General features: G+C 51.7%; 1 protein-coding gene across 6 annotated transcripts in view; it reads left to right on the top strand.

Annotated features, from left to right (window-relative positions):
• KYAT1 (kynurenine aminotransferase 1) overlaps positions 1 to 25641 on the top strand; it is a 43630-nt gene extending 17989 nt beyond the window's left edge. The window contains exons 1-14 of one of the 6 annotated variants that reach the window (XM_009188057.4): positions 10392 to 11065; positions 12829 to 12972; positions 13167 to 13225; positions 16380 to 16527; positions 20464 to 20613; positions 20694 to 20780; positions 21013 to 21141; positions 21882 to 22002; positions 22661 to 22737; positions 22866 to 22955; positions 23068 to 23254; positions 23333 to 23412; positions 24934 to 25020; positions 25117 to 25641. In XM_009188057.4, coding sequence (XP_009186321.1) covers positions 10970 to 11065; positions 12829 to 12972; positions 13167 to 13225; positions 16380 to 16527; positions 20464 to 20613; positions 20694 to 20780; positions 21013 to 21141; positions 21882 to 22002; positions 22661 to 22737; positions 22866 to 22955; positions 23068 to 23254; positions 23333 to 23412; positions 24934 to 25020; positions 25117 to 25176 — 1515 coding nt within the window. In that variant the 5' untranslated portion in view covers positions 10392 to 10969 and the 3' untranslated portion in view covers positions 25177 to 25641. 6 annotated transcript variants of the gene reach the window in all.
• The last annotated feature ends 1509 nt before the right edge of the window (positions 25642 to 27150 follow it).

Below are 27150 nucleotides of genomic sequence, written 5' to 3'. Positions count from 1 at the left end.
TCCCAAAGTGCTGGGATTACAGGTGTTGAGCCACCTTGCCCAGCCTGAAAAACATTTTTAGGTGGTGGGACCTGTAGGGCTCCACGGGGCACCTAGCACAGGAAAGCGTGTGGTAAATAAAAGGTCACTGCCAGGGCTGTTGAGGGGCTGACTAGGAAAGGCCTGCTTCCTAGAAAAGGGGTGAGGCCCAGGGCATTGGAGGGAGGCGTGCCTGGGAGGTCAGCAGTCCTGCCTTATGGGGGAACCTGGACCAGCACCCTCCCTGCTTTGGGCCTCCTCTGTGAAGTGAGGCATAGTCCCCTCCTGGGGCCAGCAAGTTGCCCTGTGACCCGGGCCAGCAAGCTGTAAGCCACGAGGGGTCTGGCTCCTTGCGCACCCTGCTGGCCGACTCGGGAACAACACACCCACAAGCCCCCAGGTTGCTTCCAAACCAACCTGGCCAAGTTGCTGGGTTAAGGCAGCCTAAGTAGCCCCCTGTACCCTTCCTGCCTTTGGCTCAGAACCTCCCATGACTTCTCCCTCCATCTCTCCCTCCCAAGTTCCTGTAACCTACCTTCACCACACCGATAAGTTCACAGACAGACACAGAGATATGTGCACATGCTCAGGTGCAAGCTCTTGTATTTGGATCCTTTTTTTGTTTTGTTTTGTTTTTTTGTAGAGAACGGGTGTTGTTATGTTGCCCAGGCTAGTCTTGAACTCCTGAACTCAAGCGATCTGCCCACCTCAGCCTCCCAAAATGCTGGGATTACAGGCGTGAGCCACCATGCCCAGCCTCCATGGATTATTATTATTTATTTCATACATACAGAAATTGATGTTTAGAGAGGTGAAATGGCTTGCCTCACGTCACACAGCCAAGGTCATCAAAGCCTGTGTTCTTTTTTTTTTTTTTGAGACGGAGTCTCGCTCTGTCTCCCAGGCTGGAGTGCAGTGGCCGGATCTCAGCTCACTGCAAGCTCCGCCTCCCGGGTCCACGCCATTCTCCTGCCTCAGCCTCCCGAGTAGCTGGGACTACAGGCGCCCGCCACGTCACCCGGCTAGTTTTTTTTGTATTTTTTAGTAGGGACGGGGTTTCACCGTGTTAGCCAGGATGGTTTCGATCTCCTGACCTCATGATCCGCCCATCTCGGCCTCCCAAAGTGCTGGGATTACAGGCTTGAGCCACCGCGCCCGGCCCAAAGCCTGTGTTCTAATCCTTCCCACGTCTCTCACCCACTGCCTTTCTCCTTGGGTGTCTACTTGGGGCCTGATCCTGGGTGTGATAGTAGAACATACCTACCCTGTGGAGGGTGCAACATAATATTCACTTCTGGCTGGGCGCGGTGGCTCACGCTTGTAATCCCAGCACTTTGGGAGGCCGAGGTGGGTGGATCATGAGGTCAGGAGTTCAAGACCGTCCTGGCCAACATGGTGAAACCCCATCTCTACTAAAGACACGCAAAAAAATTAGCCAGGCATGGTGGTGCATGTCTGTAATCCCAGCCACTTAGGAGGCTGAGGCATGAGAATCGCTTGAACCTGGGAGGCAGAGGTTGCAGTGAGCTGAGATCGTGCCATTGCACTCCATCCTGGGCGATAGGGCGAGACTCTATCTCAAAAACAAACAAAAAACAAACATTCACTCCTATGCCCAGTCTTACCTGGCCACACATAGGCCTGATGCACTGCCAGTCCCCTGCAAAGGAAGCCTATCCTGGTTTCCAGCCCCAGCCCCAAGGCTGCAAGATTGTTTAAGCATATCTGTATCCAGCACAGGTGCCACCCAGCTCCTTGGCCTCGTGGAGGCAATGCTCTGGACACACAGAAGGCACTGTCTTTCCTGAGAACTGGCAGTGCCCAGAGAAGGCAAGGGGCCAAGCCTGGGGCAGGGAGAGAAGAGGGCCACAACTGGTATCCGTTTCTCCTGAGTTTCTGCCCTGTGCTGGCACCAGGTGTACAATCTGCTGTAAGGCCTACAGGAGCTCAATGTAAGTGTGATTTTAGCATGATAGGAATTTCCTCTCCTGTTAATGAGGGTGAGGATAGCACTTGCTTTGCAGAGTTGTTGAAGGGGATCCAGTGACAACAGTATTGGGACAGAGTGAGTCCTAGTAAATTAAAGCTGATCGTATTATTAATATTATTCTCAGCCAGGTACGGTGCCTCACATTGTAATCCCAGCACTGGGAGGTTGCGGTGGGAGAATGCCTTGAGCCCCGGAGTTTGAGACAAGCCTGGGCGACACAGTGAGACCACATCTCTACAAAAAATACAAAAATTAGCTCAATTCACTTGAGACGATGAAGCCATAATTTAGGATGTTGTCACTTCAGGAAAAAAGACTGATTTGATAGACACAGAGTCCGACGTGTGGGAGAGTGTCAGAGAGAGAATCAACCTACCAGGCAGCTGTGGGTTCTTAACTCAGTGGTCAGAAGGCAGTAGAGTGGGGTCCAGTAGGATGAAATCCAGCTCCTCCTCTAGTCCTGGAGGAGGTAGCAGGATGTTGAGTCCAGGACAGGAAATGGCTAACCCAAGGGGACCCTTTGGCCCAGGATGGTTCCCATCCCAAGACACCCCTCAGTCCTGGGCCAACGGATAGTTGGTCTTCATAGAACAGGCAGAGGGCACAGGGTGCCTCCCATGACTAGCCCTGGGCTTGGGCCTGGCCTTGGGCCGCTCTCCGCTTTAGCTGAGTGCCCTGAGCTAAAGCACCAGACTCCCTCCCTTGAGGTGACACCAAGGAATGTCTCTCCTGGGATGGGACACTACCCTTTGTTGCTCAAAGCACAGGTACTTAGTTTCAGGGGTCAGAGTACATACCTCAGGCCTCTTGTGGGAACTGCTTTCAAATCTAAGCAATGAGAGGGTGAGCTCTGGCATCCCCTTGTGTGTTAGCCCATTCTCCCACTGCTATAAAGAACTGCCCAAGACTGGGTGATTTATAAAGGAAAGAGGTTTAATTGACTCACCGTTCCTCATGGCTGGGGAGGCCTCAGAAAACTTAAAATCATGGCAGAAGGGGAAGCAAACATAGCCTTCCCATGGGGGCAGGAGAGAGAAGTGCTGCTCTAAGGGGGAAAAGCTATAAAACCATCGGATCTTGTGAGAACTCACTCATTATCTCGAGCACGGCAGCATGGGGGTAACCGCCCCCATGATTCGATTACCTCCCACTGAGTCCCTCCCAGGACACGTGGGGATTATGAGAATTACAATTCAGGGTGAGAGTTGGGTGGAGACACAGCCCAACCTCATCACCTTGGATTCGATTCCTAAGGCTGTTGTCACCTACGAGCCATGCTTCGTTGTATTGCGTTTGGCAGATACCGTGGTCTGTACAAATTGAAGCTTTGTGAGAACCTTGCACCAAGCAAGTCTATTGGTCCCATCGTTCCAACAGAATGTGCTCCCTTAGGGTCTGTGTGTCATATTTTGGTAATTCTCACAATATTTCCAACTTTATCATTATTATATCTGATATGGTGATCTGTGATCAGTGATCTTTGATATTACTATTGTGCTGGTTTTGGGGAACCACAAACCATGCCCATATGAGATAGTAAACTTAATAAATATGTGTGGGCCAGAGGCAGTGGCTCATGACTAATCCCAGCACTTTGGGAGGCCGAGGTGGGCAGATCACCTGAGGTCAGGAGTTCGAGATCAGTCTGGCCAACATAGTGAAACTCCATCTCTACTAAAAATACAAAAATGAGCCAGGCGTGATGGCATGTGCCTATAATCCCAGCTACTTAGGAGGCTGAGGCAGGAGAATCGCTTGGACCCAGGAGGTGGAGGTTGCAGTGAGCTGAGATTGTGCAACTGTACTTCAGCCTGGGCAACAAAACAAGACTCCATATCAAAAAAAAAAAAAAAAAACAAGCCGGGCATGGTGGCTCACGCCTGTAATCCCAGCACTTTGGGAGGCCAAGGCGGGCAGATCACAAGGTCAGGACATCGAAACCACAGTGAAACCCCGTCTCTACTAAAAATACAAAAAACTAGCCGGGCGAGGTGGCGGGCGCCTGTAGTCCCAGGTACTCAGGAGGCTGAGGCAGGAGAATGGCATGAACCTGGGAGGCGGAGCTTGCAGTGAGCCGAGATGGCGCCACTGCACTCCAGCCTGGGTGACAGAGGGAGAGTCTGTCTCAAAAAAAAAAAAAACCAAACCAAAACAAAACAAAACAAAACAAAACAAGAACAAACTGAAAAACCAGCAGCTCTTTTTCAGTTCACTGGAAAATGAGGTCGCAGGGTCATCTGCTGCCCCCAGACTGGACAGACAGAAAGATAGACACAGAGAATCATGATTTGCCGGAGCAGAAACCTTCCCTGGAATCAGTACCTGGGTGGGAAAACCTGAACTGCCACTGTCGAATACCTGGCAGCGTGGATGTGTGCTGCTGGTTAACGTTAGGTGGCCGCTGGACTGGAGTAAGGGATACCTAGAGAATGGTGAAGCATGACTTCTGGGTGTGTCTGTGAGGGCATTTCCAGAGGAGATTGGCATGGGAGTCAGTGGACTGAGTGGGGAAGATCTGCTCTCAATGTGGGTGGCACCATGCAGTTGGTTCAAAGCTTGCATAACACAAAAGAGGAGAAAAGATTTTCCTCTCTCTCTCTCTCTCTCTGTCTCTCCTGGAACTGGGAGGTTCTTCTTGTCCGGCCCTTTGGATATCAAAACTCTAAGCGCTTCCACCTCGGACTGAGAGTGACTGCAGTGACTACCCTGGTTCTGAGGCTTGCAGACTTGGACTGAGCCACGCTACTGGCACCCCTTGCAGATGGTCTGTCATGGTCTTCTCAGCCTCCATTAATTGCGTGAGCCAATTTCCCTATAAATCCCCTCTGATTTCTATTGATCTAGCCATCATGTAGGTTCTGTCTCTTCAGAGAACCCTAACACAAGTTTGAGAGTTAAAAACTGGCTGGGTGGGCTGGCGCGGTGGCTCATACCTGTAATCCCAGCACTCTGGGAGGCTGAGGCAGGCGGATCATGAGGTCAGGAGTTCAAGACTAGCCTGACCAACATAGTGAAACCCCATCTCTACTAGAAATACAAAAAAAAAAAAAAAAAAAGTCAGGCATGGTGGTGTGCACCTGTAATCCCAGTTAGGAGTCTGAGGCAGGAGAATTGCTTGAACTGGGGAGGCAGAGATTGCAGTGAGCTGAGATCATGCCGTTGCACTCCAGCCTGGGCGACAGAGCGAGACTACGTCTCAAAAACAAAAAAACAAAAAAACAAAAAAAAAAAACTGACCAGGCAAGGTGGCTCACCAGCACAATCTTGGCTCACTGCAACCTCTACCTCCTGGGTTCAAGCAATTCTCCTGTCTCAGCCTGCTGAGTAACTGGGATTACAGGCATGCCCAGCTAATTTTTGTATATTTTTAGTAGAGATAGGTTTTCACCGTGTTGGCCAGGCTGGTCTTAAACTCCTGACCTCAGGTGATCCACCCACCTCAGCCTCCCAAAGTGCTGGGATTACAGGCTTAAGCCACCACGCCCAGCTGAGAGTCACTTTTTTTTTCTTTGAGACGGAGTCTCCCTCTGTCGCCCAGGCTGGAATGCAGTGCGTGATCTCCAGCTCACTGCAAAGCTCCACCTCCGGGTTCATGCCATTCTGCCTCAGTCCTACCCGGCTGGGACTACAGGCGCCACGCTGCCACGCCTGGCTAATTTTTTGTATTTTAGTAGTAGAGACAGAACCGTGTGTTAGCCAGGATGGTCTCGATCTCCTGACCTTGTGATCCACCTGCCTCGGCCTCCCAAAGTGCCTTGGCCTCCCAAAGTGCTGGGATTATAGGCGTGAGCCACCGCACCCAGCCAATTTTTTGTATATTTAGTAGAGGTGGGGGTTTCACCGTGTTAGCCAGGATGGTCTTGATCTCTGACCTCGTGATCACGTAGCCTCCAGGCTCCCAAAATGCTAGGATTACAGGCGTGAGCCACTGTGCCCAGCCAATTTTTTATATATTTAGTAGAGGTGGGGTTTCACCCTGTTAGCCAGGATGGTCTCGATCTCCTGACCTCGTGATCCGCCCACCTCAGCCTCCCAAAGTGCTGGGATTACAGGTGTAAGACACCGCGCCCGACCAAGAGTGACAGATATTCTTAAGTATGCCAGAGCATTCCTCCAAAACATTATTTTTCTTCTTTTTCTTTTTCTTTTTTTTTTTTTTGAGACAGACTCTCCTTCTGTCACCCAGGCTGGAGGGCAATGCATAATCTCAGCTTACTGCAGCCTCCACCTCCCGGGTTCAAGCAATTCTCGTGCCTCAGCCTCCCAAGTAGCTAGGATTACAGGTATGCGCCACCATGTCCAGCTAATTTTTGTGTTTTTAGTACAGACAGGATTTCACCGTGTTGGCTGGTCTGGTCTCAAACTCCTGACCTCAAGTGATCTGCCCACCTCAGCCTCCCAAAGTGCTGGAATTACAAGCGTGAGCCAGTGTGCCTGGCCCAAAACATTCTTTTTCTTTTTTTGTTTTTTGAGATGGAGTTTCACTTTTGTTGCCCAGGCTGGAGTGCAATAGTGCAGTGGCTCACTGCAACCTCCACCTCCCTGGTTCAAGTGATTCTCCTGTCTCAGCCTCCCAAGTAGCTGGAATTACAGGCACATGCCACACGCTTCGCTAATTTTTGTAGTTTTAGTAGAGATGGGGTTTCATCATATTGGTCAGACTAGTCTCAAACTCCTGACCTCAGGTTTATCTGCCCGCCTCGGCCTCCCAAAGTGCTGGGATTGCAGGCATGAGCCACCATGCCCGGCCTTTTTTTGATACAGGGTCTCACTGTGTTGCCTAGGGTGGAGTGCAGTGGAGCAATTTTGGCTCACTGCTGCAACCTCTGCCTCCTGGGCTCAAGCAATTCTCGTGCCTCAGTAGCTGGGACTACAGGTGCGTGCGACCTCACCCAGCTAATTTTTGTATTTTTGGTAGAGACGGGGTTTTGCCATGTTGGCCAGGCTGGTCTCAAACTCCTGACCTCAGGTGACCCACTCACCTCGGCCTCCCAAAGTGCTGGGATTACAGGCATGAGCCACCACGCCCAGCCTCAGCCATTTGTGTGTTTTTTTTTTTTTTTTTGAGGTGGAGTCTCACTCTGTTGTCCAGGCTGGAGTGCAGTGGCAAGATCTGGGCTCACTGCAAGCTCCAGCCTCTGGTTCCACACCATTCTCCTGCCTCAGCCTCCTGAGTAGCTGGGACTACGAAGCCGCCACCACTCGGTTAATTTCTGTATTTTTTAGTAGAGGCGGGGGTTTCACCCCGTGTTAGCCAGGATAGTGCAGTCTCCTGACCTCATGATCCGCCCGTCTCGGCCTCCCAAAGTGCTGGGATTACAGGCGTGAGCCACCACGCCTGGCCTGTGTATCTTTTTTTTTTTTTTTTTTGATCACGGAGTCTCGGCTGTGTCACCCAGGCTGGAGTGCAGTGGCGATCACCGGCTCACTGCAAGCTCCGCCTCCCAGGTTCAGGCCATTCTCCTGCCTCCAGCCTCCCGAGTAGCGGCTGGGACTACAGGCACCGCCACCACGCCCGGCTAGTTTTTGTATTTTTTACAGTAGAGGCCGGGGTTTCACTATGTTAGCCAGGATGGTCCTGCGATCTCCTGACTTCTCATGATCCACCCGCCTCGGCCTCCCAAAGTGCTGGGATTACAGGCTTGAGCCGCCGCCCGGCCTGGCCTGTGTATCTTTTCTGGAAACATTCAGATTTATGATTTTCAGATATTTCCTCCCATTCCATGGGCTGTCTTTTCATTTTCTTAATGGGTATTCTTGAAGCACAAAGGTCTGAATTTTGATAAGGTCCAGTTTATTTTTTCTTTTGTTATGTATACTTTGGATGTTATGTCTGAGAAACCCAAGGTCACAGAGATTTACTCCTGTTTTCTTCTAGTTTTATTGTTTTAGTTCATACATTTAGTTATGTGATTCACTTTGAATTAATTTTAGTATATGGGGCAGGGCACATGGCTCACGCATGTAGTTTCAGCACTTTGGGAAGCTGAGGAAGGAGGATCACTTGAAGCCAGGGGTTCAAGAACAGCCTGAGCTGGCCAGGTGCAGTGGCTCATACGTGCCATCCTAGCACTGTGGGAGGCTGTCAGGAGCAGAACAACTTCAGGCCAGGAGTTCAAGACCAGCCTGGCCAATATAGCAAAACCCCATCTCTAATTAAAATACAAAAATTAGCCAGGCATGGTGGCACACACTTACAATCCCAGCTACTCAGGAGGTTGAGGCAGGAGAATCACTTGAACCCAGGAAGTCAAGGCTGCAGTGAGCTGAGAAGGCACCACTGCACTCCAGCCTGAGTGACAATGTAAGACTCTTTCTCAAAACAATAATAATAAAGAAAGAAAATGAAAAATATATATGTGTGTATTCTGTGAGATAGAAGTCCAAATTCATTCTTTTCTTTTTTCTTTTTTTTGAGACGGAGTCTTGCTTTGTCTCCCAGGCTGGAGTACAGTGGTGTGATCTTGGCTCACTGCAACCTCTGTCTCCCGCTCAGCCTCCTGAGTAGCTGGGATTACAGGTGCCCGCCACCACACCTGGCTAATTTTTTGTATTTTTAGTGGAGACAGGGTTTCACCATCTTGGCCAGGCTGGTCTTGAACTCCTGACCTTGTGATCAACCTGCCTCGGCCTCCCAAAGTGCTAGGATTACAGGCATGAGCTGCCGCGCCCAGCCCCAAATTCATTCATTTACATGTGGATATTTAGTTGTCCTAGCACCATTTGTTCGTTTGTTGAAAAGATTATTTCCCACCCCCAACCCCCCCCTCCTTTTTATTTTGAGCCCGTGTCTCCCTCTGTCGCCCAGGCTGGAGTGCAGTGGCGTGATCTTGGCTCACTGAACCTCTGCCTCCTGGGTTCCCACGATTCTCCTACCTCAGTCTCCCGGGTAGCTGGGACTACAGGCACACACCACCACATCCGGCTAATTTTGTATTTTTCGTAGAGATGGGGTTTTACCATTTTGGCCAGACTGGTATCGAACTCCTGACCTCAGGTGATCCATCTACCTCAGCCTCCCAAAGTGCTGGGATTACAGGCGTGAGCCACCACGCCCGGCCTCCCCACCTGTTTTTTTGAGACAGAGTCTCATTTTGTTGCTTAGGCTGGACTACAGTGGCACCATCTCAGCTCATTGCAACCTCTGCCTCCCAGGTTCAAGCGATTCTCCTGCCTCAGCCTCACAAGTAGCTGGGACTACAGTCATGTGCTACCACGCCCAGCTAATTTTTGTATTTTTATTAGAGATGGGGTTTTGCCATAATGTCCACTCTGGTCTCGAACTCCTGACCTCAAATGATCCTCCCACCTTGGCCTCCCAAAGTGTTGGTGTTACAGGCATGAGCCACACCTGACCGCCCAAATTTTTTTTTTTTTTTTTTTGAGACAGTCTTGCTCTGTCACCCAGGCTGGAGTGCAGTGAGTGGTGCAATCTCAGCTCACTGCATCCTCCACCTCATGAGTTCAAGTGATTCTTTTGCCTGAGCCTCCCAATAACTGGGATTACAGGGCACACCACCATGCCTGGCTAATTTTTGTATTTTTAGTAGAGATGAGGTTTCAGCATGTTGGCCAGGCTGGTCACAAACTTCTGACCTGAAGTGATCCACCTGCCTCAGCCTCCCACAGTGCTGGGATTACAGGCGTGAGCCACCGCGCCTGGCCCCCATTTGAGTTTCTTAGCATCTTATCAAATAGGAATTGTCCATAAATGTGAGAGTTTATTTCTGGACAGTCAATTCTATTCAATTGACTTATATATCTGTCTTTAAGCCAGTATCATACTTTCTTGGTTCCTGTATGTTTGTATTAAGCTTCCAAATTGTGCAGTGTGATTTCTTCAACTTTTTTCTTCTTTCTCAGGCATTGACTTTTTTTTTTTTTTTTAAGACGGAGTCTCGCTCTGTCACCCAGGCTGGAGTACAGTGGCTTGATCTCGGCTCACTGCAAGCTCCGCCTCCCGGGTTCATGCCATTCTCCTGCCTCAGCCTCCCGAGTAGCTGGGACTACAGGCGCCCGCCACCGCGCCCGGCTAATTTTTTGTAATTTTAGTAGAGACGGGGTTTCACCGTGTTAGCTGGGATGGTCTCGATCTCCTGACCTTGTGATCCGCCCGTCTCGGCCTCCCAAAGTGCTGGGATTACAGGCTTGAGCCACCGTGCCCAGAATTTTTTTTTTTTTTTTTTTTTTTTTTGAGACATACCTCCCCCTGTCGCCCAGGCTAGAGTGCAGTGGATGGGATCAGGGCTCACTGTAGCCTTGACCTCTCCAGGATCAAGTGATCCTCCCGCTTTAGCTTCCCCAGTAGCTGGGACTACAGGTGTGCACCATTGCGCCTGGTCAATTTTTATATTTTTGTAGAGACGGTGTTTCAGTATGTTGCCCAGGCTGGTCTCAAACTCCTGGGCTCAAGAGATCCTCCTGCTTTGGCCTCCCAAAGTGCTGAGTTTACAGGTGTGAGACACATTGCCCTGCTTGAATTTGTTGATTGCATCTCCATGATGTATTTAACATGTTCTTCTGTCCTTTATTTTAGTCATTCAACAGTGTGATCTAATTTAGGGCCACTTTTACCGCAGGAATAATTTGCAGGTGGTGCGTGTGTTTCCAGAGTCAGAACGTGTTTGGTTTATGCTCTTGGTGATATTCCGTGCTATCAGTGGTCCTCTCCTGGATCATTTTTTAATTAGAGGTGATTTGTGTTTTGAAAGGGTCCCTTGGGTTGCTGGGGGGTGTAGTGTGCATGAGCAACAGAGTTGTTGCAAGGACGGAGTCAGATAATCGTGCAACAAAGCACTTGGTGCTATTCCTGGCACACAATGACCATATTGTTGTTGTTGTTGTTAGAGCTGTAGGGGGGTACTCAAGTCCTGAACTCAGAGGCATTTTCTGGCCAGGGCTGTCTCCTCCCTTCTCCTCTGCCCCTGGAGAAGTCTGCAGTGCCCCAAAGCTCTGGGAGGCATGTTCAGGACTGCAGCAGCCATCTCTGTGCACCTGGTGGGGCCCCTTCGGGGAAGGAAGGCTGGAGCCCCACTCACTCGGTGCTTGCACCAGACTGTAAGTGCCCTAACCCCAATACGCTGCCACCTGCATGGCCTGGGGCTTCTGGGATCTGGCTCATTCCTGGATTCAAAGCTGTGCATGAGCCTTCTCTTTTAGGGGCCCTCTTTAACTGCAGCCTGGATGTGTGCTTCTCCCTTGCCCCTGCTTCTCTAGTCTAGAACTTGTAGCTCTGCATCTGAATAATCTGCTTGGGCGCTGTAGGGCGCTGCTTCGCATGATCCCCTGTGCCCAGCCCAGAACCCAGTACATGGTAAGGGTTCAATACATGTCAACTGAGCCGGGCGCGATGGGGTTCCTGGGCTATGGAAGACCTGGCGCTTACTCAAATGGTCCCCAAGGCCCTTTCAGGACAGGGGGGCCTGGTGTTGAGATTACTGTGGCTGCCACCCTCACCAGGTCCTTGCCAGCTTCTCCTCTGACCTTGGGCAGGTACCTGAGCCTCTTTGAGCCTCAGTGTCCTCATCTGTTAGATGGACACTGTTGTGGCACCTCTGGTGAGAGTGCAATGGGAACTGAGCGAGGTGGAACCCAGCAAAATCCTGAGCCAGGGTTCACCATTGGCCACAGCAGGCAGCTGAGAAGAATGTTGGATCCCCGGCTCCACGGCCCACCAGCCATCTGGGACTGGCAAACCCATAGGGACAGAAGGTTCCTCAGAGACCCCAAAGCCCATGCGAGGTCTCTGGTGTTGAAGGGATTCTGAGGACAGGAGGAGCCAAATTGCCTATCCAGGGTCACCCAGCCAAGGCGGGTTAGGACCTGAGTTTGGTGGCTCTCAGGTCTGGCCAGTTTCTTTCTTTCTTTTTTTCTTTTCTTTTCTTTTCTTTTCTTTTCTTTTCTTTTCTTTTCTTTTCTTCTTTTCTTTTCTTTTCTTTTCTTTTCTTTTCTTTTCTTTTCTTTTCTTTTCTTTTCTTTTTTGATGGAATCTTGCTCTGTCACCCAGGCTGGAGTGCAGTGGCATGATCTTGGCCCACTGCAACCTTCGCCTCCCAGGTTCAAGTGATTCTCAGGCCTCAGCCTCCTGAGCAGCTGGGATTACAGGTGTGTGTCACGACGCCCAACTAAGTTTTTTTTTTTTTTCCAAACTGAGTTTCGCTCCAGTGCTCAGGCTGGAGTGCAGTGGCCTGCTCTCGCCTCACTGCAACATCCGTCTCCTGGGTTCAAGCGATTTCTGTGCCTCAGCCTCCCGAGTAGCTGGGATTACAGGTGCATGCCACCACGCCCAGCTAATTTTCGTATTTTTAGTAAGGATGGGATTTTACCATGTTGGCCAGCTGGTCTCGAACTCCTGACCTCAGGTGATCTACCTGCCTCAGCCTCCCAAAGTGCTGGGATTACAGGCATGAGCCATTGCACCCAGTCCCTGGCCAGTTTCTGCACACCGGTGGCTGGGTAGGGAGCTGGCCTGGGAGGAACACTGGGAGGGGAGGGGGCGAGCCGGGAGCCAGGACCCTGGAACTCTCCCAGGACTGGATTAGTGCCTCCCTCAGAGTTAGGACATGGCCTTGGGTCCAACAGGCCTAAGTCTGAGTGGGTGTGTTGTGTGGCCTTAAACACATCACTCCCTCCCCTGCACCCTCCAGCCTGTTTTCCAACTCCTGTTTTCTCATTGATAAGATGGGCCTGGCCAGGTCATTCTGGGAATGAAATGGAAGTGCTTAGCAAGACCTCTGTAAGTGGAGGCTGCTGCTGTCACTGTTGCCATTATCCTCCCTTTCTGCTCCACTGACCTCCTGCTCTTCTTCCTTAACCCTCAGCCCTTCCTGAGTCAGACTAACCTGACCAAGTCAGGGCTCTGTCTCAGGACACGTGGAGCCAGGGCTGGAAGCCTCCACTGGACAGGCGCCAGGCAGCCCCTGCAGGTTGGGGAGGTGGAGGCTGCTGGAGTCGGGAGGAGCCAGGTGAGGGTGTTGGAACATAACAGGCTTGGGAGGCAGGCAGAAACCTGCCCTTCTGGGAGCTCTGATCTCTGCCCCCTCCTGGGAGCAGACAGGGTAGGGCTGTGGCCTGAAAGCAGCTGTCCCTCCTTTGCACAAGCCCGGACCGCTGCACCCAGACAGACTCCATCTCTGACCTTCCACTTGTTCGTCTCCAGCTCACCATGGCCAAACAGCTGCAGGCCCGAAGGCTAGACGGGATCGACCACAACCCCTGGTGAGCCAGCTGAGCTGGGGAGGTGTGTGGGTGTCCCCTCGGGCATGGGTTGGCCATCTGTGGGTTCACAGCAACTCAGCAGTGCCCCGGATGGTGGCGGTACACAGACTGCCAGATTCCAGCCACAGCTCAGGAGAGGCAGGGCCCGAGGGAGCAGGCTTGGTTCAAATCTCAGCTTTCTCCTGCATGACTGTGGCACTAGGACAGGTGACATACCTGCTCTGAGCCTCATGTCCCCAGCTGCAAAATGAAGAATTATACCTACCTGGAGAGCACTGGGGAGGAGAAAGTGAAATGCCGTCCAAAGCCATTTACCCAGGCGCCAGGCTAAGCACTTTCCAGGGATGACTTTCTTTCTCACTTGGTACAGAATCAGTTACCCTAAGATAAGTAAGATAAGCAAGTAAGATATAGTTGGATCTTCACCAGACATTTGCAGAGGTTGATATTGTTTTCTTTTTTGACTTGTTTTCTTTTCATTTTATTTTTGAGATGGAGTTTTGCTCTTGTCGCCCGGGCTGGAGTGCAATGGCGTGATCTCGGCTCACTGCAACCTCTGCCTCCCAGGTTCAAATGATTCTCCTGCTTCAGCCTGCCGAGTAACTGGGATTACAGGCGTGCAACACAATGCCCAGCTAATTTTTTTTCTTTTTTTTCCCCCCAGATGGAGTCTCACTCTGTTGCCCAGGCTGCAGTGCAGTGGCATGATCTCGGCTCACTGCAGCCTCCCCCTCACGGGTTCAAGCAATTCTCCTACCTCAGCCTCCCAAGTAGCTGGGATTACAGGAGTGCGCCAGCCGGGCGCGGTGGCTCAAGCCTGTAATCCCAGCACTTTGGGAGGCCGAGACGGGCGGATCACGAGGTCAGGAGATCAAGACCATCCTGGCTAACACGGTGAAACCCCGTCTCTACTAAAAAATACAAAAAACTAGCCGGGCAAGGTGGTGGGCGCCTGTAGTCCCAGCTACTCGGGAGGCTGAGGCAGGAGAATGGCGTAAACCCAGGAAGCAGAGCTTGCAGTGAGCTGAGATCCGGCCACTGCACTCCAGCCCGGGCGACAGAGCGAGACTCCGTCTCAAAAAAAATAAAATAAAATAAAATAAAATACAGGAGTGCGCCAACCACACCCAGCTAATTTTTTTTTTTTTTTTGTATTTTTAGTAGAGAATGGGTTTCACCCTGTTGGCCAGGCTGGTCTCGAACTCCTGACCTTGTGATCCACCCGCCTCAGCCTCCCAAAGTACTGGGATTACAGGCATGTGCCACTGTGCCTGGCCCTAATTTTTATATTTTTAGAGAAGATGGGGTTTCACCATGTTGTCCAGGCTGGTCTCAAACTCCTGACCTCAAGGGATCTGCCTGCTTCGGCCTTCCAAAGTGCTGGGGAATACAGGCGTGAGCCACCGTGCCCAGCCAAAAATGACACGCTTTAGACATATTTATTGGTATGCAAATTCAACTCAGCCAAGTCTTGACTCTGCTCCAAACTAGCCCCAAACCACATACCAGCCTCTTCATCCAGCTTCCCAGCCTTTCTCCCACCTAGAGAGGTGGCCACCAGGCAGAGCCAGAACAGAGGATTATGGGTCCAGAGATGATGTGTGCCTGGGATGGTGGGGCCCTGTTCTGCCCAGAGTAGGGTAAAGAGCATAAAACTTTGCTTGAGGTGGAAGTAGAAAGGCTGACTGGCTGTGCCTTGTACTAGCTGGGAGGCTTTAGGCAAGTCACTCCACTCCTTATCCCCACAGTGGTCCAGGAACAGGACATGCCTCACAGGCCATTGTGAAGGTTGTATGAGCAGCGCATTTAACTGTGCTGTTGACAAATCCAAGGAGGAGTCATGCAATCTGTACAGGGAGTCTCAACTAGTATTTGGAAAGAATAGAGTAGGATAGGACAGGACAGGAAATACTGCAGGAGATTGCACCAAGAAGGATGAAGCTTCCATTCCATGTTTGTGCTGCACAGGGTTGATGATGCAAAGATGATTTCTTGGCCGGGTGTGGTGGTTCACGCCTGTACTCCCAGAACTTTGGGAGGCTGAGGCGGGTGGATCACCTGAGGTCAGGAGTTCGAGACCAGCCTGGCCAACATAGTGAAACTCTGTCTGTACTAAAACTACAAAAATTAACCAGAGCGTGGTAGAAGAGCCTGTAATCCCAGCTACTCGGGGAGGCTGGGGCAGAAACACTTGAATTTCAGGGAAACAGGAAGGTTGCAGTGAGTTGAGATTGTGCCACTGCCACTCCAGCCCTGAAGGGACAAATGAGACTTTCAAAAAAGCAGAGCTGGGAAGTGAGGGAGTGTGGCTCCATATAATCCCAGCACTTTGGGAGGCCGAGAGGCCAGTGGATCCATGAAGATCCAGGAGGATGAGACCATCCTGGCCAGCAAATTGAGCATGCGTCCTCTACAAAATACAGCCAGGTGCAGTAGAGGCGGGCACCTGTAGTCCCAGCTACAGGGCTGAGGCAGGAGGAATGGCGTGAAACCACAAGGCGGGGAGCTTGCAGTGAGCGAGATTGCAGCCTGGGTGACAAGCCAGAGACTCCGTCTCAAAAAAAAAAAAAAAAAAAAAGAAAAGAAAGAAAGGTCTTTCTTCATGGGGGACGAGTAAGGTGAAGAACTACAGAGCCCCGGGCCTGACTCTTGTGATCATCAGTGTGCCTGACTGACTAATCTCAATACAGGGGACCAGCTGTGGCACTCAGGCAGCTCTTCAGGCTAGGACAGTCGCTGGTTTTCCAGTTTTTGTTTTTCTTGCGTGTGGTTTTTTTTTTTTTTTTTTTAGACGGAGTCTCGCTCTTGTCATCCAGGCTGGAGTGTGATGGTGCGATCTCAGCTCACTTCAACCTCCAGTACCCGGGTTCAAGCGATTCTCCTGCCTCAGCCTCCCGAGTAGCTGGGATTACAGGCCCCCGCCACCATGCCCGACTAACTTTTATCTTTTTAGCGAAGACAGAGTTTCACCACGATGGCCAGGCTGGTCTCAAACTCCTGACCTCAGGTGATCCGCCCACCTCGGTCTCCCAAAGTGCTGGGATTACAGGCGTGAGCCACCACGCCCGGCCAATTGTCCAGTTTTTGTAAACAGGCCAAAGTCCAGGTCACCATGTAGGGCTGGTCTGGTGCTGATTCTCCGTTTGTTACCCAGGGTGGAGTTTGTCAAACTGGCCAGTGAGCATGACGTCGTGAACTTGGGCCAGGGCTTCCCGGATTTCCCGCCCCCAGACTTTGCCGTGGAAGCCTTTCAGCATGCTGTCAGTGGAGACTTCATGCTCAACCAGTACACCAAGGCGTTTGTGAGTCTCCCCGTCTCCCTGGAGGCACTGGGGGAGGAAGGGGTTGGGGCTTTCTGGACATCAAGCCCACACAGGCGTCAGGCTTCAGGGGACAGAGCCAGGGGATTCTGTGTGACCATAGTTCAGTGTTTACTGAGCGTGTCCTCTGTCCCAGAGCCTGTGCCTCATGGTCTAGTGGGGATGGCAGACAAGAAACCAGTAACGACAGGCAGTGGATATGTGCCGTGATGGAGGAGGATGGGATACCACGGGAGTGAGAAAGAGGGAATGAAACCTGGGGAGGGGACTGGAGAGATGCGCTAAGACTTCCTGGAGGAGGTGACACTTAAACCAAGTCCTGAAAGACAAGCTACTATTTGGATTACACTCTAAATCCAAACTTTTTCTGGAAAGGACCACGTAGTAAATACGCGACAGTACCTGGATTAGAACTGTGGTTCTTTTTTCCTTTTTCTTTTTTGAGACAGGGTCTCACTCTGTTATCCAGGCTGGAATGCAGTGGCGCGATCATGGTCCACGGCAGCCTCGACCCTGCCAGGCTCAAGTGGTCCTCCCACCTCAGCCTCTGGAGTAACTGGGACTACAGGTGTGCGTCACCATGCCCAGCTAATTTTATTTATTTATTTATCTTTGAGTCAGGGTCTCACTCTTGTCACCTAGGCTAGAGTGTAGTGACATGATCACGGCTTACTGCAGCCTCTACCTCTTGCGGCTCACATGATATGTCATTTCCTGGGGCTCATGTGATCCTCCCACCTCCGCCTGTAGAGTTGCTGGGACAACAGGGGTACGCCACCTCGCCCAGCTAATTTTTTTTGTATTTTTTGTAGAGACAGGGTTTCACCATGTTGCTCAGACTGGTCTCAAACTCCTGGGCTCAAGTGATCCTGCCACCTCAGCCTCTGAAAGTGCTGGGATTACAGGCGTGAGCCACTGCGCCCTCGTTCTTTGTTTTTTTGTTTTTTTTTTTTTTTGAGACAGAGTCTCCCTCTGTCGCCAGGTTGGATTGCAGTGGCGCAATCTCAGCTCACTGCAACCTCCACCCCCCAGGTTCAAGAGATTCTCCTGCCTCAGCCTCCCAAGTAGCTGGGACTATAGGCGTGCACCACCTCGCCCAGCTAATTTTTGTATTTTTAGTGGAGATAGGGTTTCACGATGTTAGCCAGGATGGTCTTGATCTCTTGACCTTGTGATCCACCCACCTGGGCCTCCCAGAGTGCTGGGATTACAGGCGTGAGCCACTGCACTCGACCGCACTCATTCTTTTTAATGGCTGCATACTGTTCTGTTGCCTAGATGTGCCATAATGTATTTAAGCATCCCTGCACTGATGGACTGCTTCTGCTATCTCAGTATCATAAGCAGTGCCACGGCGAATTTCCCTGTGTGGACATCTTTGTATACATGTGCATTTCTCTAAGATAAATTCCTAGAAGTAAAACTAGCGAATGAAAGGCTATAAATATTTATAAATACAATAGGTGGATATTGTTAAGAAATAGTGTGTGCCTGTAATCCCAGCTACTTGGGAGTCTGTGGCAGGAAGATCACTTGAGCCCAGGAGTTTGAGGCCGGTGCAACATAGTAAGATCCTGTCTCAAAAATTAACACCTAAGTAAATAATTGCCTTCCAGTAAGGTTTACTCATTTACATCCTTGCCAATAGGCTGGTCTCAGAGTTGGTTGTAACGTTCCTTCTTTGATCCAAAAAAAAAAAAAACCATCTGGATATGTATCTTTTTCTTGCTGCTTTTTCTTTTCTTTCTTTTTTCTTTTTCTTTTTTAATAGAGACAGGGGCCGGGCATGGTGGCTTACGCCTGTAATCCCAGCCTTCTGGTAGGCTGAGGCTGGCAGATCCCCTGAGGTCAGGAGTTCAAGACCAGCCTGGCCAACATGGTGAAACCCTGTCTCTAATAAAAATTAGCCGGGTGTGGTGGCGGGCGCCTGTAATCCCAACTACTTGGGAGGCTGAGGCACAAGAATCGCTTGAACCCGGGAGGTGGAGGTTGCAGTGAGCTGAAGTGGCACCATTGCACTCCAGCCAGCGTGACAACAACAACAACAACAACAACAAAATAGAGACAGGGTCTCCTTATGTTACCCAGGCTGGGCTCAAGCAATCCTCCCACCTTAGCCTCCCAAAGTGCTGGGATTACAGGCATGAGCCACTGTGCCCAGCCTCATTAAATATGTTAACCTCTTTCTTTTATGTTGCAATATTTCTCTCTTCCTGTTCTAACTTTGCTCATGGTGCCTTTTATTTTTATTTAATTAATTAATTTATTGTCTGAGACAGAGTCTCAATTCTATTACCCAGACTGGTGTGATCATAGCTCACTGCAGCCTTGATCTCCTGGGCTCAAGCAATCCTCCTGCCTCAACCTCCCGAGTACCTGGGACTACAGGCATGTGACACCACACCTGGATAATTTTTTGATTTTCCATCAGTAGAGACGGAGTCCTTCTGTGTTGCCCAGGCTGTTCTCAAACTCCTGGCCTCAAGCAACCCTCCTGCCTCATTCTCCGAAAGTGCTAGGATTACAGGAGTGAGCCACTGTGCCTGGCCTGTGCCTTTTGTTGTACAGAAAATTTTTATTTTTGTGTGGCCAAATCTGGTTTAGTGAGTTACAGAGTTAAGTTCTAGACAAGGTTTTGATCACTTGGCTTAGCCTTGAGTATTTTTGTTTTGTTTTGTTTGTTTGTGTTTTTTTTGAGACAGAGTCTTGCTCTGTCGCCCAGGCTGGAGTGCAGTGGTGCGATCTCGGCTCACTGCAAACTCCGTCTCCCGGGTTCACGCTATTCTCTTGCCTCAGCCTCCCGAGTAGCTGGGACCACAGGTGCCTGCCACCACGCCCGGCTAATTTTTTGTATTTTTAGTAGAGACGGGGTTTCACTTTGAGTATTTTATAAGTGTCCTCAGCAAACAAGTTTCTGGATCTAATCTTCCTCTCAAAAAGGGGTGCTTCCAAAACTGCAACATGAGGTTCCTGACCCTCAACTGTGTGTGACTTTAGACAAGTAATTTCTTTTCTCTGGGTCTCTATTTTTCTACCTGTCAAATAGTGGGAATCAGGCCAGGCGTGGTGGCTCACATCTGTAATCCCAGCACTTTGGGAGGCTAAGGCAGGCGGATTACCTGAGGTCAGAAGTTCAAAACCAGCCTGGCCAACATAGTGAAACCCTGTCTGCACTAAAAACACAAAAATTAACCGGGCATGCTGGCGTGTGCCTGTCGTCCCAGCTACTTGGGAGGCTGAGGTAGGAGAATCACCTGAACCCAGGAGGCGGAGGCTGCAGTGAGCCACGATTGTGCCATTGCACTCTAACCTGGGTGACATGAGTGAGACCCTGTCTCAAAAAAAAAAAAAGCCTCTCCTGCAAAGCTGCTGGGAGGATCAGGTGGGCACAAACATCACAAACATGCTTCTTAAACTTAGAGATGTGGAAAGTGGGGAGTTTCTACTGCCTCGCGGGCTCTTGGACTGAGGTTCATGGAGGCAAACACTTCCTCTGGTTCTCTGCTGAATCCCCACCCTGGGCTCCGGGCCTGGCACAGAACAGGCCCTATGGCAAATGCTGGTGGAGGAGATGGAAGAGCATATATCTGAGTCAGTGCAGGCCTGGTGGTTGGGACCCTGGAGTCTGGGACCATATAGATTGTGTAACCTTTACCTCCCAGAGTACACAGGATCACAATAGCACCTGCCTCTGGGTTGCTGAGAGGATGAGATCAAAGAAATCCCACAAATAGCTTGGTGTGTAGAGAAATCCAGAGTGTTGAAAGCTCATCTATTCCATGTCCCCTGGGGCCCAGGCTACCAGTATCTGACTTTGCCCCAGACTTGCTGCTGAAAGGTGCTAGAACTGCCTGGATACAGCTGGGCAGGAGGATGGGCCCAGCTGAGCTGGACAGTTGACCCCCGCTGTCCTGGCAGGGTTACCCACCGCTGACAAAGGTCCTGGCAAGTTTCTTTGGGAAGCTTCTGGGTCAGGAGATGGACCCACTCAGGAATGTGCTCGTGACTGTCGGTGGCTATGGGGCCCTGTTCACAGCCTTCCAGGCCCTGGTGGACGAAGGAGATGAGGTGAGTGGGCAAGACTTGGGCTGAGTGGGACCGAGAGGTCAGGGCCGTGCTGACTCCAGCTGATTTGAACCTTCTATCAGGTCATCATCATCGAACCCTTTTTTGACTGCTACGAGCCCATGACAGTGATGGCGGGGGGTCGCCCTGTGTTTGTGCCCCTGAAGCCGGTAAGGATGCTAGGTAGAGGATGGATGGGCAGAGGGATCCAAGGCATGGGCAGAGTTGGACCCTGGCCGTTGGAACAGGAGGAAGGAAGTGAAGGAAGCCAGTTCCCCTAAGCTGGGAGGGCAGAGGGGAGGTGTGTGTGTTGGGATCCCAGGGGAGAGAAGGTGGGGATGGATGCTGGGGGAAGAGCTGCACGTCACGTGGGTAAGTGGTACCACCCCTGCCACCTTGCAGGGTCCCATCCAGAACGGAGAACTGGGTTCCAGCAGCAACTGGCAGCTGGACTCCATGGAGCTGGCCAGCAAATTCACATCACGCACCAAAGCCCTGGTCCTCAACACCCCCAACAACCCCCTGGGCAAGGTACTGGAGGGACCTCCTTCCCTGGCCGCCCGCAGAGCTAGTCATGTCTCCTGCACTGTTACTGAGTTGCTGCTGTGGGGCCTCGTGTGGGAGGGCCATACACAATGAGCTCTGAGGACCAAGGCTCCAGAGGTCCCAGGACAGGGGCAGGAATACCCAGGGAAGGCCTGAGGGCTGGAACAGTGAACTGGGCTGGGAGCCCCCATCACTTCCCAGTGACCATGGAATAGTGACTATGCTTCTCAAAGTATCTCATGTGTAATGTGGGAACCTGAGGGGACTGACCTCATGGGTCATTGTTGCAGGGATCCAATGCAATGGTGTGGAACAGCCCATAGCACTGGGCTTGGCTGTATTCGCCATTTATTTATTTTTTCGTCTCGCTCTGTCTCCCAGGCTGGAGTGTAGTGGCGTGATTTTGGCTCATTGCAACCTCCGCCTCCTGGGTTCAAGCAATTCTCCTGCCTCAGCCTTCCGAGTAGCTGGGATTACAGGCACCTGCCAACATGCCCAGCTAATTTTTGTGTTTTTAGTAGAGACAGGGTTTCTCCATGTTGGCCAGGCTGGTCTCAAACTCCTGACCTCCAGTGTTCTGCCCGCCTTGGCCTCCCAAAGTGCTAGGATTACAGGCGTGAGCCACCGCACCTGGCCGCAGCTGTGTTCTTTAACCTCTCTGAGTAGGCCTCTGTGTTTGGGGATGGTCTCAGCTGCAGGTCTGGGCTCTCCTTGGGCATCCACAGGTGTTCTCCAGGGAAGAGCTGGAGCTGGTGGCCAGCCTGTGCCAGCAGCATGATGTGGTGTGTATCACTGATGAAGTCTACCAGTGGATGGTCTACGATGGGCATCCTCACATCAGCATTGGTGAGCCAAGCCTGCCCAGGGCCCCTCCCCTGCACATTGGTGGCAGGGCCTTGACCCCACCTGAGAGTCAGCGCAGGCCTGGTAGTTAGAACCCAGGGCTCTGGAGCCCTGCAGATCCTGTGACCTTTGCCTCCCAGAGTACACAGGAAAACAAAAAACAATAGCACCTGCCCCCCTGGTTGTCGAAAGGATGAGGTCAAAGAAATCCTATGCCGGGCATAGGATTACAGGCTCACGTCTGTAATCCCAGCACTTTGGGAGGCTGAGGCTGGCAGATCACTGGAGGTCAGGAGTTCGAGACCAGCCTGGTCAACATGGTGAAATCCCGTGTCTACTAAAAGTACAAAAATTAGCTGGGCATGGTGGTGCGTGCCTGTAGTCCCAGCTACTCAGGAAGCTGAGGTAGGAGGATCACTGGAACCCGGGAGGCGGAGGTTGCAATGAGCTGAGATGGTGCCATTGCATTGCTGCCTGGGCAACAGAGCGAAACTCCATCGAAAAAAAGAACGAAAAAAAGAAAGAAATTCTGCAAATAGCTTAGTATGTAGAGGAGTCCAGGATGTCAAGAGCCTATGGGTGCCCCCTGGGGCCCAGACCACCACCCTTCCCCTTACCCCTCACCCCAGTCTCAGCAGCTGCTCTGTTCGGCCTTGGGCAGCCAGCCTCCCTGGCATGTGGGAACGGACCCTGACCATCGGCAGCGCGGGCAAGACCTTCAGCGCCACTGGCTGGAAGGTGAGTTGCTGAGGGTGGGAGGTCACCAGCCCCTGCAAGATCCTTGGCAAGTGAGGTGGGCCTGGGAATGAAGAAGGCTTTAGCCAGGCCTGGAAGGACCTCCCCCACTACCTGTGCTCCTGCTCCAGGTGGGCTGGGTCCTGGGTCCAGATCACATCATGAAGCACCTGCGGACCGTGCACCAGAACTCCATCTTCCACTGCCCCACGCAGAGCCAGGTGAAGAGGGCAGGGGATGCCATGGGGGAGCAGGGAGACAATGAAAGAGCCCAGGCTGGCCCCCGCGTCAGGGAACAGCTAATCTGTCTGGGTGTCTGTCTGTCCTGCCTAGGCCGCAGTAGCCGAGAGCTTTGAGCGGGAGCAGCTGCTCTTCGGCCAACCCAGCAGCTACTTTGTGCAGTTCCCGCAGGCCATGCAGCGCTGCCGGGACCACATGGTACGCAGCCTACAGTCAGTGGGCCTGAAGCCCGTCGTCCCCCAGGGCAGCTACTTCCTCATCACAGACATCTCAGACTTCAGTGAGTGAGACTGGCCGCTCTGGGCAGGGCGCAGGGGCTGGAGGCTGCAGGGGGCTCAGTGTGGCCTCTGTCTCCCAGAGAGGAAGATGCCTGACTTGCCTGGAGCTGTGGATGAGCCCTATGACAGACGCTTCGTCAAGTGGATGATCAAGAACAAGGTGGGCTGGGCCTCTGCCGTGCAGCCATGTATGGTTTCACAGGTTGTGTGCTGCTCAAGGGTGCCCAGGCAAGAGGCTCCTGGGCCAAATCCTAGTCTGCCTCTGCCGTGAACCTTGGGGCAGGGTTGTATCCACTTAAAAGAACGAGGAGCCTTTTTTCTCTTTTCTTTTCTCTTCTCTTCTCTTTTCTTTTCTTTTCGACTTTCTTGAGACGGAGTCTCGCTCTGTCGCCCAGGCTGGAGTGCAGTGGCACGATCTCGGTTCACTGCAAACTCCGCCTCCCGGGTTCATGCCATTCTCCTGCCTCGGCCTCCTGAGTAGCTGGGACCACAGACGCCTGCCGCCACGCCCAGCTAATTTTTTTTGTATTTTTAGTAGAGATGGGGTTTCACCGTGTTAGCCAGGATGGTCTTGATCTCCTGACCTTGTGATCTGCCTGCCTCGGCCTCCCACAGTGCTGGGATTACAGGCGTGAGACACCGCGCCCCGCCTTTTTTTTTTTTTTTTTTTTTTGAGACAGTCTCACTCTGTCGCCTAGGCTGGAGTGCAGGGGCGCAATCTCAGCTCCCTGCTACCTCCACCTCCAGGGTTCAAGTGATTCTCCTCCCTTAGCCTCCCAAGTAGCTGGGTAGCTGGGATTATAGGCACATACCACCACGCCTGGCTAATTTTTGTATTTTGTAATTTTGTAGAGACAGGGTTTCACCATGTTGGTCAGGCTGGTCTCCAACTCCTGACCTCAGGTGATCCACCCCACTTGGCCTCCCAAAGTGCTGGGATTACAAGCGTGAGCCACCATGCCTGGCCCAAGGAACCTGTTTCTCACTTGCACAGAGATACTGTGTGGGCTGGCAGGATTTCCTGCCTCTTTGGATCTCCGTCTTCCCGTCTGTACAGTGAGGAGCTGGACCATTAACTCTGAGGTCCATCCAGGTTCGATCTGTGACTCTAAGGCTTTGTTCTTCTCTGGCTCTGCCCTGACCTGCTCCGTGAACTTCCCTCTCTCAGCGTCTGTCTGCCCTCTGTACCCAGGGAGGGACTTGGAATGGCGTTCTGGGATCCTTTTCCTCTGACTTTGTGTTTGTTTTTGTTTTGAGACGGATTTTCTCTCTTTCACCCAAGCTGCAGTGAAGTGGCGCAGTCTCAGCTCACTGCAACCTCCACCCCTGGGCTCAAGCAGTTCCCCTGCCTCAGCCTCCCAAGTAGCTGGGATTACAGGCATGCGCCACAGCGCCCAGCTAATTTTTGTATTTTTAAGAGATGGGGTTTGGCCATGTTGGCCAGTTAGTCTCGAACTCCGGACCTCAGGTGATCCACCCGTCTCAGCCTCCCAAAATGCTGGGATTACAGGCGTGAGCCACCACGCCCGGCCTTTTTCCCGTGACTTTGAGGCAGCACTAGGTGCAGGATTGGAGCTAACTCTCCTTCCCCGCCTGGTTGTGGGAACCTGTCTGTTCCCTCCGGGGCCAAGGCCTGCTGGGCCACAAAGCCGTGTTGAGACATGTCCTTCCTCCTCCCCAGGGCTTGGTGGCCATCCCTGTCTCCATCTTCTGCAGTGTGCCACATCAGAAGCACTTTGACCACTATATCCGCTTCTGTTTTGTGAAGGTAAAGGGCGGGGCTGGGGGAGGAAAGACCTCCCAGAGCTTCCCAAGGCCTGCTGGGGGCATGGGGAGAGTGTGGGACTAATCTGTGCTGGTGCAGGATGAAGCCACGCTCCAGGCCATGGATGAGAAGCTGCAGAAGTGGAAGGCGGAGCTCTAGCCCTGAAGTCACACCTTGGCCCTGACATCCCCACCTGCCCGCAGAGATACTCTTGGGTGTCTTGTCCAGGTTTCAGACATTTCCGGGTCGGGGAAGATGCTGTTAGGAAACCTCTTCTCTGTGACACAGAATGTCCTGGGTGGGAGCCGCCCTTCTTCATCTTAGAGAACCAAGTGCCTCCTGTCTGAAAGGTGAGGGCGGCCTGACCTGGGCCTCTCTCGGCTCCTCTGTAGGTGGGTTTGTCGGGTCTTGGGTTACTTCTGGTCTCTCCAGGCTTGGCCGATACCGACGGTAGAGTCCCACCGTGTTATCGATCACATCCCAGCCCTGCATGGGCCCTGCTAAGGCTCAGGCATAACCTCACCTTTCCTGGCTCATCTCAGCCTTGGGGATTTGCCTTTAGACTTGAGTGCTCAAGCCACTCCTTTTCATCCATAATAAAAGGTTTAAGTTATTCAAATCCTTCTTGACGTTTTCTCTCTGTTTCACACTCGAGCTGATGGCTGATCTAACTTGATAAGAATGCCCGGGAGAACCTCAGACACCCCCACAACTTTGTACAAATGATTTCTGTAGTCACATAGTTAGTGGCACAACCAGGCCTAGAACCCAAGGCCCCCAAATGAATTCCTTACTATTAATCTTTTTTCTTTTTGTTGTTTTTGTTTTTTAGACAGAGTCTCACTCTGTCACCCAGGCTAGAGTGCAGTGGCATGATCTCGGCTCACTGCAACCTCCACCTCCCGGGTTCAAGCAGTTCTGCTGCCTCAGCCTCCTGAGTAGCTGGGACTATAGGCACCCGCCACCACACCCAGCTAATTTTTGTGTTTTTGTAGAGATGGGGGTTTCACCATGTTGGCCAGGCTGGTCTCAAACTCCTGACCTCAGGTCATCCACCCGACTCGGCCTCCCAAAGTGCTGGGATTACAGACATGAGCCACCATACCTGGCCTCTCATATTAATCTGATGGTAGCAGTTATTGGTGCTGGGTGTGGTGGCTGGGGTGGGGGTGTCGTGTGTGTGTGTGTGTGGAGGGGATTGGGGCTTGTGACAAGGAAGACATGGACATTCCCACGGGGGTGAGAGAACAGCACAGTGGGGGCCAGGAGGACCCGGGACTTAAATAATTCTCAGGAGGAGGAGAACTGAATGTTGATCGTGCACGCCCTACCTGCCAGGCACTCGGACGCACATTATCTTACACAACCCTCTGAGACTGAGACCTGAGTTATCTCCAGTTCACAAGTGAGGAAAGCCCTCTGGAGGTGAGGTGAAGTGGTGTGCCCAGGCCAGGCCTTCTAGCTGGCCCCGATTGGGTCTCACTGGATAGCAATAGTAGCTCCTGAATTTCTTTGGAAGGTGGTGTTAGGGGCCTGGTCTCGAAGTTGCATTTGCATAGCAAGCACATGGGTTTGGCTCATATCATGTTTAACTGGGTGAGCTGATAGGAATATATCTTACAATAAAATACGTATTAGGTCTTTGCCCCTGGTCCTTAGTAAAGAATTCCTAAAATCCTTGGAGTTTCTGGAAGATAGGCATGTCGTGTTAGTCACATGGAATCCCTCTGCACTGTGCGATCACGGGGTCAGAACTTTTAGCCCATTGGGCCCCCTCCATCTCTGCCTCCAGGGAGGTGTGAGGGACTAGACTTTGAGCCCAATCACATGGTCTGTGTCTTTTTGTTAATCATTTTTTTGAGGGGGGGGGTTTGTTTGTTTGTTTTTTTTTCTTTAGTAGAGACGGAGTTTCTCCATGTTGGTCAGGCTAGTCTCCAACTCTTGACCTCAGGTGATCCACCCAGCTCGGCTTCCCAAAGTGCTGGGATTACAGGAATGAGCCAATCACAAGCCAGCCTCTTTCTTTAATTAACAGACTATATTAGTTGGGGACTACAAGTGAGTCACCATGCCCGACTAATTTTTTTTTTTTTCTTTTTGTACAGTGTCTCACTATGTTGCCAGGGCTGGTCT

Source organism: Papio anubis, chromosome 13 (genome assembly GCF_008728515.1).
Source record: "Papio anubis isolate 15944 chromosome 13, Panubis1.0, whole genome shotgun sequence".
Taxonomy (NCBI): domain Eukaryota; kingdom Metazoa; phylum Chordata; class Mammalia; order Primates; family Cercopithecidae; genus Papio; species Papio anubis.
This window is presented reverse-complemented; position numbering and strand designations above follow the sequence as displayed.